At 34.4% G+C, this 12,688-nt stretch overlaps 1 protein-coding gene across 1 annotated transcript in view; it reads left to right on the top strand.

Annotated features, from left to right (window-relative positions):
* The first annotated feature begins 352 nt into the window (after positions 1-352).
* LOC124363479 (alpha carbonic anhydrase 8-like) overlaps positions 353-12,688 on the top strand; it is a 31,738-nt gene continuing 19,402 nt past the window's right edge. The window contains exon 1 of the mRNA XM_046818727.1: positions 353-396. Coding sequence (XP_046674683.1) covers positions 353-396 — 44 coding nt within the window. The remainder of the gene's footprint in view (positions 397-12,688) is intronic.

Genomic DNA, 12,688 nt, shown 5'->3' with positions numbered 1-12,688 from the left:
GTGGGCAAAGCCAGGAGGAAGTAGGGCAGTAGGTGGCAGGATCAGGATCGATCCTGGGGGTGGTGGTCGGTGTAGGGGCGTATGAATGAGGCGGCGTCGCCAGCCGAGCGTCCTGCCCCTGGCTCTCACTGCCAGCACCTAAATAAATCTCACAAGCACGCTTGCGCCACACCGCACACAACAGGCTCATCTCCGCTGCATTTCTGATAACTACATGAATTTTTATGTGGTTTTGACGTAATATAGGGTATGAGTCAGTGAAGTGGTGAGGTCAGGTAGAACGGTGAGTCAGTGAGTGAGTGAGTGAAGCGAAACTCAGTGCGGTCGAGCCACACGGACACAGTGGGCCGCTATGTTCGCTCTCTGGTATTTATACTACGGCTACAAGGAGCTGAGGTAAGTGAAAAATTCAGATTTATTTCAGGAATGCCAATTATAGAACTGATAGATATTACATACAAGCAGGAACCACCCGGTTGAGGGGGGAGCGGTGAGAGGTGTGGAGGGGGGATAACCTATCCGACGATCGACAGTGATTTGATCTCTAAATTACGTCGTACAGTGATCGTACGAGTAAAATAGTTCAGATAAGCCTGTACAGTAGATACTATCTCGTGTTTGAACCTCAGATAGGCTACCTGCGTTTAAAAGATAAGCACTATTTAGAGTGCAGAGAGAGTTGCTATTTTTAACCTGACTAATTATATTCATCGAGCAACAGTCTGCTCACGAGTGATAACGGCGGAGTCTGCACAAAACACGAACTGAACAATCCAATGTTGAGATCATTAATGCAACTTACACTAATTAATTGTATACTAAGTATTATAAACACACACACAACGTAAGTATATATCTCTAATAAGTAGCTTAAAATGCACAACTATTTTAATAATAAATAAATATACATTTTGTAAGATCTGAATAACATCTTGATTGGTCATTCAAGTATGCACCATTTAATTGGTTTGATTATATTTTGAGAATGATACACTATTGTTATTATTTATACTTGTATAACTTCATACAATATCCTTAATAATGATGTTATAGTTAACATCTTACAAACCAATTAATATTCATAATTTAAACAGAATACAATGAACTTCATTTCAAGCTTTGTTTAATGTTTGTATAAAAATTTATAAATATATAAAACAACTCATTTAGTCTTGATCGTGCTAATAGAATAAATTGATTCTCATTAATTACTTGAATTCTGCTCCGAACTTTATACGAAACCCATAATTTTATATATTACCCTTTTGTTACAAAAAGAGGCGTTCAAGGCCGAACCTAGTAATGGAATGGACTTTGATTAGCTAAATATCCCCTCCCCCTCCATTTTCTTCTCAGGTTATCAACAGTGTAATTTTTACCCTTTCAGTTTTTAACCCGTGCATCTAGTGGTTACAGATGTACCTAACCCGAACCTTTGTGTAATAGAGAATATAACTTACATCAATGTAATGATTATGTGACAGAATTTTCGTGAGATAAAATTTTGCGGCGATTTGTGGATAGAGCCACCATGATAAATCTTTTTTTACAGTTATAATCCATTACCATTCGAATTTTTTAATAATTATCTCATTTTCATGAATTAAATTTAAAATGTAGAGTATTTTTTATTTTTGTTATACAGAGTGTCCCACGGAGAGGTTTCAACGTTTGACTTTATATTACTTACCCAGATAGGCGACCTGAAATTGTCTAATTGCTTCTGTAATGTTGTCACACGCAATAGCCCACGCACAACTCTTCACTTTTTGTTCAACATTAAAAGCCATTTCTCGAACTTCAATATCAGTAAAACTGTAATGGAGGTTAGGTTTTTATGGCACTAGCAGTTTTTAACAATGAGCGGTATTAAAAAGCTGTTCATTAAAACTGTAACGCAGTAATCAAATCAGGTAATTACAGAAATGAATTTTTATAGGAAGCAAAATGGTAAAATTTTCAATATGTCACCATTTTGTTTCTACAATTGTTATATTTAATTTTCACAGAATATTTTTAAAACCTACTTTATTAATTGTGTGCAGTTTGAAAATGTTCAGTGCATAAATGGGCAAGTAATATAAAATCAAACGTTTAAATCTCTTCGTGGGACACCCGGTACTTTACTTAATATAACATGTTTAACTGTAATTTATTTATAATAGTTATAACCACAACACACCTCAAAGTTTCAGATGATGACAGATTTTAGCTTTGGATGATAAATGTATTCTCATTGACTGTTACATGATAAATACTGGGACCTTAAGGCTACCGGCTTCCTTAGCCCCAAACCTTTCTTCGCTCCAAGTTTCCGGAGAAAGGTCTTTTGTTTTCAACCCAAAGTTTCTGTTTTGTCTTATATTTCCGGTATATTGTTTCTGAACAAAAGAATTCATGGTGTAGGAGGAATCTATCGGCATCTCCAATGCTAGGTCTCTTGATCACAACCAAGCAAGGGAATGTAAAACATAATTATATTTTATTTTAAAGCTCTTGAAACTCGTTGAAAGCAATTTATATACATGAAAGAATTTCGTTATTGTAAAACTACCCCATAATATGAAACGTTTTTATTAAACGAATTGCTAAAAAGCTCACACTTTTTAATGCCAAATGTCAAGAAGTGAAGACACTTGAAGGTAATAATCTATTTGATTTTATTTTCTGAATTTTTATATTATTTTGGACATATTTCGATGAGGCATACATTTTTGAACCAAGTTGAAAGATGTAAATACAATGATGCATGATTATGAGCTTTCTCCAAGCTATGCGTAATTCTAACCACTAGAAGACTTTCGACCACTTAAGAGTTCCCCACTCCATAAAAGCTTCCAGCATAGAGTAACAGTATTGTATAACAGTAACAATATAATATATTGTGTAACAGAAACAGTAACATGTAACAGTATCAATATAGTAATATTCTCTGACCTTCGTCCACAGACTTTTGTTATATGATAACTTCCAACCGGAATTCCTCACCTCTTCAAGCTCCAAGCTAATGATAAATAGATAAATACAAATGCCTTAAGCGTTTGCCTCAGTTACACTTTTGCAGAAAAACTCGTGTATTATTAAATAGCTTACATTTCCTACAACAAAACCACCTAAAATCAGTTAAAAATAACGCATGAAATTGCAATTAAATTGAGACTATCTAATTGTCTTTGGTTTCATGAATAATATTCACCAGACATCGAGCTTTGATGAAAACATATAATCGTAGAGCCTCCTCCTCCTCATTTAATACATATGTATAATTGAATTCACACGTTACTTACAAAATGGCTGTATCCATGCTATAGCAGATAAACTTTGTGGAAACCACACTGGTTCCGAAAGTGCTCAAAAATATTCCCTATTCGACATTTATTTTTAAAGATATTATGCAAGTGTTGGTTAAACCGTATACATTTGTAACTTCTCCTGGTTAATTATTGCAAGAGGAAACATGTGTGAGCCCGGAGTTCCAACTTTTGTCAATAAGCAGCTCTACAACTTTTCTCGGTGTTAATTTCAATAAATATTTATACCACTCTGTGATAAATTCCATGGGTTGATAAAACGTCAATGATGACTGTATAATGTTGCTTTGATTGCACCCCGTTTGCCCCAGAAGCACTGTAGAACTAACCTTGCTTGAAACATGTCTTATTGCAAATTGGTCCAACATTCGCCTATGTCAGATGTTGGTCCAAAGTCATGCATATTTAAGACATTCAAGATGGTTTTGCAGAAGACATAAACGATTTTTAGCTCTGATAGCTATCCTTGGTATTATTTATTTCAACTATTGCAAACAGCAACATTTTGATTAAATTACATGGATCTCAAGGACTTCAAGCATTGGTGTAGGGAATGATATTGGCCCTAGTATTCCACTTTTGCTGCAATACCACTTATGAACTACCCTCAGTGAACATATATTCGATACTTATCATGAATAAAATTAATGTATTAGACTAAAGTGTACAGTAGTTGTGGGAAATCACCTTTGACCCAGAGCTCCACTTTAGGATGATGATCAACTGGGTGAAACTTTATTCTATAGACATTTTGGTTAAATTCCATAGATAGAAAATTTAGAGGTTGTTGTGTAGAAAACGGCTTTCGCGCCACGGTTTTAAAAGCCGTTCACAAACTACCCTTTATTGAAATTTATTATTTCTAACGTATGTGCCAATTTATGTTAAAAAAAACATCCAATTAAAGGCGTCTAAAATACGAGTTTTTGCGCAGTGAACGAGTTTCGGTCCGATCGGCCAAAACAAAAAACTTGAATGTGTCATTTACTTGTAGGAGCAGTTTCTTTTAGTAAAAATTCCGTTCAAAACACTGCGGGCATATCTTAATAAAACGATGAAAACAAAGAATGCAACACATAGATTAGAAGCTTACCTAATAATGTTATTGTGTTTGATACACATTAAGTCTTCTATTAATTCAATTTTAAGACTTTCAAAAAACTTCCTTTGGCCTGTAAACTCACAGAAAGAGGTGTGCACAATAATTTCACGATATTAACTAATAATCTAAGTGTAATTTTGGGAAGATGTTCCAAAAGTCATTCATAGTTGAGTGTCCTATTCAAAGTTTGTAATATCGGAAACAAGATCCCTTCTTTGTGGTATCAAATTTGTCAGGAAGAACCTAATGTCACAATCGCTTATCATAAGGATATTCCTTGCCGGATAAGGTCTTTCCAAATCTCTTACCAGCATTCATGGTACATTAAACAAAAATACATAACAAATGTAGTAGCTATCTTACCACATCCGGCGATGGCAGACTGTTATGATCCATACAGTGGAGTTTCCGAAAGTTGGCAATGAATGGGTTAAATAACTTGTAACCAATTTCAACACAGGATTTTGTATTACAACAACTTTTTAAAAGTCGTCATTTTAAATACATGTACGAGTATATTAAGTTCCACATGTAGATATATAGTCTTTGGAATATTAACAGAGTAAGATTAAAAGGGGCGGAAACTCTCTTTATAAAGTTGTGAAGAGAAGTCTCCATTAATAACCTCTTTTCTAGAACAAATGGAAACCGAACCTACGAGTATATAGTATCAATATTTTTAACGGTCAGTCCTAGAATTGAGAAATGATGATCGACTTGACATTTGATTTTTTTAAATGTGTTTACACTTTCCGTCTATCAATGCATTCAATACACTATTCTCTAAAAAAATACCTAGCAACAATTACGTCTGTCTTAACGAAGTAATGGAAAGAAAACGTACATTTTCTGTATATTCTTCCACAGCCAGTCCTGCACTTGATAAATGGGAATCGGCTTGAGATTTGGCCTCCCTTGAGAAGTGTCACACTCTCCGTCTATCGACGCATTCAATACACTCTTCTTTAACGAAACCTAGCAACCTTTCCCTTTGCCTTAACGAAGTAATGGAAAGAAAACGTACATTTTCTGTATATTCTTCCACGGCCAGTCCTGCACTTGATAAATGGGAATTGGCTTGAGATTTGGCCTCCCTTGAGAAGTGTCACACTCTCCGTCTATCGACGCATTCAATACACTCTTCTTTAACGAAACCTAGCAACCTTTCCCTTTGCCTTAACGAAGTAATGGAAAGAAAACGTACATTTTCCGTATATTCTTCCACAGCCAGTCCTGCACTTGATAAATGGGAATCGGTTTGAGATTTGGCCTCCCTTGAGAAGTGCCACACTCTCCGTCTATCGACGCATTCAATACACTCTTCTCTAAAAACCCTACCAACCTTTCCCTCTGTATTAACGAAGTAACGGAAAGAAAACGTACATGTTATCTGTATTTTTCCACAGCCTGCACTCCTGCACTTGATATATGGGAATCGGCTTGAGATTTGGCCTCCTGGAGAAGTGTTCACGCTCTCCACCGAGCCAAACAATGGAACAAAGGCCACTTGGAATGAGTTGAACGCTCATTAATGTAAATAAACGTGATATAAGCTCCAAAGTGCCTGGATGTTGGCATTGACCGCTAGAATAAAAGTATTTATATCCGAGAAGGCGAGGTGATAAACATGGCTCGAAATAGTGGAGGAGCGAGAGCGGTGCCAGCCCGGTCCTTGGTATTTTTAGTGTAGTGATGGACAAGGGGTTCACCCGGACATTCTCTTCTTTTCTATTATCTGAAATCGGGAAATAAAAAAAACATACAATAGATTGCAGTGAAATACTCAGCATTTTTAAAACTTATTGTAAAATAAAAGGTTATCGAGCCGACTATAAAGAATTTTACGTGTTCATAGTTAAGTGCTGCTATATTCAACCTAATTTACAATTTTTTAAGGGTTAGCATTTCTTAAAGATAATCATGTCTTTATATTAATCACTACAAACAAAAAACTAAACAGACACATCACACAGGTCTGACAAAGTTAGCCTTGGTATCGAAAGGCCTCACAAAAATACAGTAAAAGTTTTAAATACTGGTTTGTGTTCTGAATGCAGTGATTAAGTTAATATTAGCCAATAAAAGCTCCATCTTCAACATGACTTTAAATATTAAGATTATAAGAATATTTGCTCTCGGTACGTTCTTTTCTTACACTGAACGTTTATATTGTTAATCCGTGCATAAATATTGTAGGATAAACAAGTTTTTAGTGGAGGAAAGACTCAAGCCTTTAAATAACGCTCCTAATTATTTCAAGTTTCTGGATTTAAATACGCCGTTTTAAGTCAGTTATGTAGACTTTCTTGTTTATGACAAAATGTTGAATCTTACATTTGTTTACAAAATACGCACAATTCAGGCTGCTACTAAAATGAGATAACATTTTATTAAAAGAGCTTTTAGATAATAGATTATAAAGCTATTTTCTACATCTAGGCCACAATGTAATTGCCGTTGTCTATTTTTCTAATTTACTTTATTTTGCCGGCGGCCATCTTGATTTTTTCCCACGAGAAAAATTTTAAACTTAAATCACTATTTTGCTATGTTTATTGGTTATTCCGAAAAGAACTGTAACTTTTTCTACTCCATAATTTATTTAAATATAACAAATATACACTAAAAAAACTAAAAAAGCGTTTGGATTATTAATCATAAAAAGCATATAAATCATAACGTAAAGTGATATATCTCCAATAACTCTGTTAACAAAAATAAGGCATTGGAGTGTTTAATGCCTTAAGCTCGTTTCCTTCAACTTACCGAAGCACCTTTACTCCGTGAGTTCAAAAACGATCAGCTTGACTACTTATAAAAGTTATTATTAACCTCCAAGTGAATAAGGTATCGAGAAAATTAAAGAGTAAACTACACTATAGGACATAAATGTTCAAAAACGTACACGATAAAAAAATAGTACGTGTAGCAATTTATTACATGTTTAGAGGGATGGTGAGCTGTATCTCAGTCATGTCATCTTGAAAGAAGAGGAGGGTTGCTCTGTTCCAACCTCTTCCAGTCCAATCGGGTAGGGGAAGTTACACCCTCATTTCCAGTCTAGCAATATATTTTAACACTAACGGAGCCCCACCCACTCCAACAGTCATCCTCCACTCTAGATCAAACCTATCGATCCAACCTTTTACTCCAATATCCCAACTTTTGCGGTTAGTGACATCCATGAGGTTACCCAGATACAAGTGACATTTCGGCTTTTTTGTACTCAATGTAGGTTCAACTGGGAAACAAACCAGCCAAAAGTGAACCCTTTTGAGAATTTAAAGGTGTTAACTCGACACTAGCAAAATTTATAATAATATGTAGTTTAGCTACTAGAGGAAGGGATATACTTGTAACATTCGTAGATAATTTAATCTATAATAGGTTGCAAAATTAAAAACCCTTATAAAGTAACGACAAATAAATAAAATTAAACCCAAAAGTACTCCGAACTCTTGACATTTATTGGGTGTCCCTAAATTCTTGCCTTTTCTTAAAACAGTTAAAGACATACAAACTAGATTACAGAGTCAAAAAATGTGGTTTTTGGTAGATTAGAAATTATAACCTTCTTTACAAAATAGTGAATTAAAACTAAAAATCCCAAGATCATTTTGTCTCAGTTTTTGACGCGAATAAATTTAGTCGTGAATGGTTCAAACGGTTATATGGATGCAGTCTACTAAAACGACTTCGCTTGAATAAAACCAATGAATAATGAGTACTGACACAGTGAACAAGCAATAGATTTATTGAATGTTTTAATTTCTAGGTGATATAGAACATTATGTAAAATTATTAAAAATGGTTTATTTTAAACGTAAAATATTCCAACTTTAATTTAATAGATTTTCTTCAACGGTAACGGTAATACAAATTACCAGAGGAAACTCTTGATAGCTAGGAACTAATCAATCGCAGCCATTGTGTTAAATCAATAACTTCTAATAAATAATTATAAAGATACCAGATTATAATTATTTTACTACTCCAATAAAAACCTATATGTTATTTGACGTTCTTTCAAAAAGTTTATACCTCAAGGCATTATTTATACAATCCTTCTATTATACTTATTTAACAGATATGAAAGAACACTCACAACTACTGAGTGGGCATAGCGAAAATATCCGAAAACCCCTTCTTAGTATCCTAGGAGTATGTGCGAGAACTCTTAGTAGATGTGTTCCTGAGACTTGAAACTTGGGACATAGGTTCCTCTTGGTCCAAGGAAAATCTCTTGATTTTGAGATCAAAAGTTCAAAGCGCAGCAAATTTATAGCTTAGGAAAGTCACTTTTTGATTAATTAAGTGAAAGTAGTGACTTTTTAAGTAAAATAATTTCAAATTTGAAATACCATAAGTTTATAATAATATAGCCACTATATTGGAAAGGTTCGGAGCCTTCTTAGTCAGTACTAAGAAGTCTCCAAACCTAGATCAGTATATCTACATGTAATTGAAATTGGAAAAAGCTCCAATATACGCTATAGATCGATAAATAAATTACGTAAATGCCCAAAAGCATTTTAGATTGAATAGTGCACCAATAAAAAAAAAGATTAATTGAACTCTATATTTAAAAAAATGTAAAGGTATTAATGTATTCATCGTGAGATACACTGTTTCATTACTATTATGCTTTTAAATCATATATTAGATTTTATGTCCAGTTCGAATGGAATTACTGATACCGTCAGGAGAAAACTGTTGTCTGACAACAGGTTTAAACCTCTTTTGTGTCTGTTTTCCAGCGGAAGCTTTCTGAGCATGTGGCCGGAGTCCAACAGAGTAAAGGGTTGTCCAAAAATCAGTAATGTTTGCCTTGAACGCCTTGTACAATTTTCTTGTTCGACCCAGTCGAGTCCAAAAAGGCGAGACTCCGAGGCACACACGACTTGCTCGAATGTCTCGTATGTACTCTTATATTAATGGTGTTGGCATAATAATTTCATAAGATTGACTCCTGTTTAATTATGTTGTAAAGATATCTTCTAGATTAGACTTTCCAGAGAATATACCTTGAATCCATGTCGGAATTATTGATTTGAATCTTTGTTCGGTAAAATTAGTTATATTCTTTAAAGCATAGACAGCGCTACTACACTAAATATTAATTGGTTCGCAGTTTTAATCAATTTTAACCTTAAGGAAATTATAACTCATTATTATGAATTACATTAATTTGAATTGAGGAGTATTTTTATTCGTTTCAGAATATTATAATACATGTTACATATTATACATGTACATATAATATGTGTTTAATAGTATTCTGTAATACATGTATAACCGCTGTTTCCTTTGTTTGCTGCTAGACAGCGCACAACCACAACGTTTCAAGTAGGAACATCATGGGATACAATATCTTCTCATAGACTGATATACAAAGAAAGCTGGTTGAATCAGCATTTATTTCATACTACGAGTAAATAATATGTTGATAGTTTAGCAGTATTGTTTTATAAATACAGTTAAGCATGAGCAGTTAGAGACAGTAAGAACATACAGTTTACGGTGTAGGTACTTTGTGTGTAATTTAAAATTTGAAATACCACAAATTCACAATAATATAGCATCTATAATAGGAAAGGTTTAGAAAGAGCTTAGTACTTTTTATGTTTCAACTTGTGGCTTAATTTGTTCGCAGAGGATTTAAACACATAATGTAGGGCACATGAGTCTATTATAATGCCAAGACTAGAAAACCTCCTCATACACAAAACTCCTTGGCCAAGATGGCAGAAAATAATGAATGTTTTAACGTGACGTGTTTTAAGAGCAATAGTATGGTTGAAACAGGATTATCCCTGACATTTGCGATCGTTCAGTGATTAAAAAATCAGTAACACTACGTTTCGAGATCTGCAGTCTTATATCTTCATCAGGTGAATAACTAACCTAATACATTACTACAGCATAGGGTACACTAAATCAACATACTAGAACACTGTAACACGCATAAGTTAGGGATCACAACAAATAATGATTTGTTCAGCCGAATTGTTCTACAAATTGTATTAGGCTGCGTCAGAGGAAACAACATTCAACTAACAAAAATTGCTGCGTGCAATAATTAGAGTCTGTGCACCAATAAAAGTCTATCAGGTAATGTACTAAAAATATAAATGAAACTAAGCATTCATGCAGGTATTGAAACTAAACACTAGCCAACGTTTTGTAGAAGATTACATCTAAGAAAAAACAGATCTGGCTAAGAATTACAAATCAGCGTGTATAACGGGCCATGCGCTAAAAATAAATATAAATTTAACTAGGCATACATGTGGAGATACAAAATAAAACAAGACTACAATTTGTGAAAGGCTACATCTAAGAATACAAAACAATCATAATATGACTAAGAACTACTGCTGTAATCAGGGCGCATTGATTCAAGTCCATGCATCAATTGAAAATAATGCAATAATGCAAAAATACGGCCATGCACAGAATCTTTAAAACATGCACTTAATATAAAAACAAAACGCTATTGAAACCGAACTAAAGAAAACAGGTCTGCTCTAACCAATAAACTACTGAAAACTGACCAGAGGCCAACAGTAAATTGTGAGTATCATGGCAAAACAATATGACGGAAAATCAGCAAACTCGATTGGGCTCCATAAAAACTAGCACTGCAAACGATGCATTTCTTTGAAATGATAAATTCCTCTGTTCCTTAAAAAGCTCAAGTTAGAATACATATATTTAATAAAACTTGGTTCTTGACTCCTAGATTATATACGGTTCATTGTTGATTACTCTGTAGCACAATAACAATATATCAGAACAAAATAATAGATTAGTGCAGTGCATGGAATCAATAAAGGAATATTTTTTATTCTAATCTTATTGTAATAGATATTCCGTTACTGATACCAATACCACGAAATTGGTGTCCTTGTAACGTGCAAATTATCCCTCGCCTCCAGGACTATAACATGTCCTCGCAGATCTAAGGACGAGGCTCTTTCCCCTGGGTGGAGCTGGCATAACTAAAAAACGGGCTGGTCCTGTTGTTTTGTCTTCAAATTTTTAACTCAACATAAATGTACTCATTACGAAAGATTTTCGTGGCGTACAAGATATAAAGATTATTTTTAATTGAGCATCTAACTATTATTTTTCGTTCGAAACAAATATGAATAACCATTAATATATAACTGTTTTTAAAGTTAAATAACTACAATGTTAGTTATATCGTATTAACCTAATAACTAATAATTAGGTACTATCAATGTATAAATCGACTTTTAATGTTTATTTGTGTAACGTAAACGACTCCAGGATTAACCGGATTGTGTATAGTTTAATCCAATTAGTAAATGTACTAACACATGGCGGTAGTGTTAAACCAAGTTTAAAGTGACAGTATATAATTAAATGTGTGGATGTAAAAAAATGAGATAACATTTTTTCTGTTCAGGTACCAAAAACTTATAAATATTTATGTATGTTTTGGTGCCAAAAGTGCAATTCAAGTACAGATCAACAGTTTCATCGCACTTAAAAGCAACTTCATGGACCGTGTTTTCTGGCTCTATTGTTCACGGCTAGAGAACGCCAAAGGCTCGGAACAGATAGAGAAATGCAGTGTCGGAGCCCGGAGATTCCGGCGGGTCTATTTTAGCCCACAGCCGGCCCAGACCCAGCGACCGACCGAGCTATAAACCATATATTGGCAGCCAACATCGGGTAAAACTCGCCAGAAGCCGATATGGATCCACGAGAGGTCAGGTGGTGTCAGAACAACAGCTGGGTCGACCAGGCGGTGCCTCGGCATTGATTTACCCGCCTAATAGGGTGTGAACTGGAGCCATTTTAATATTTCGTCTGCTAAAAGAAAGTTAAATTTCAGCAGATTTGCATTCATGTGATAGAGAGTTGTTTAATGTCTACAATCTAGACAGTTTGATGATTTAGAAAACACGAGTAGGCTACCATATCATACCATTGCCAGAAATAATTGATGTAATGTTTAGTGTACAAAGTAACCCTTCCTATAATGACCAACCAAAAAGATAGAACCCTTTAAGTTGTATATGTAGTAAGTGCAAGTACCGGTACCTGAGAACTTTGTAAAATTCTCATTCCTTTAAAGTATAATAATAATCTTTTATTCCATAAAACAGTTTTACAAGAAATGTATCGGAATCGTCAAATTTAGAAGGCTAACATTTTTTATTCATTCTACTACAAAAGTCTCTTTCACACGTATTCGAATTGTACCACTCTAGTCCATAGACAGTATGCCAATTGAGGGTCTCCC

Source organism: Homalodisca vitripennis, chromosome 5 (assembly GCF_021130785.1).
Source record: "Homalodisca vitripennis isolate AUS2020 chromosome 5, UT_GWSS_2.1, whole genome shotgun sequence".
Lineage (NCBI taxonomy): Eukaryota > Metazoa > Arthropoda > Insecta > Hemiptera > Cicadellidae > Homalodisca > Homalodisca vitripennis.
This window is presented reverse-complemented; position numbering and strand designations above follow the sequence as displayed.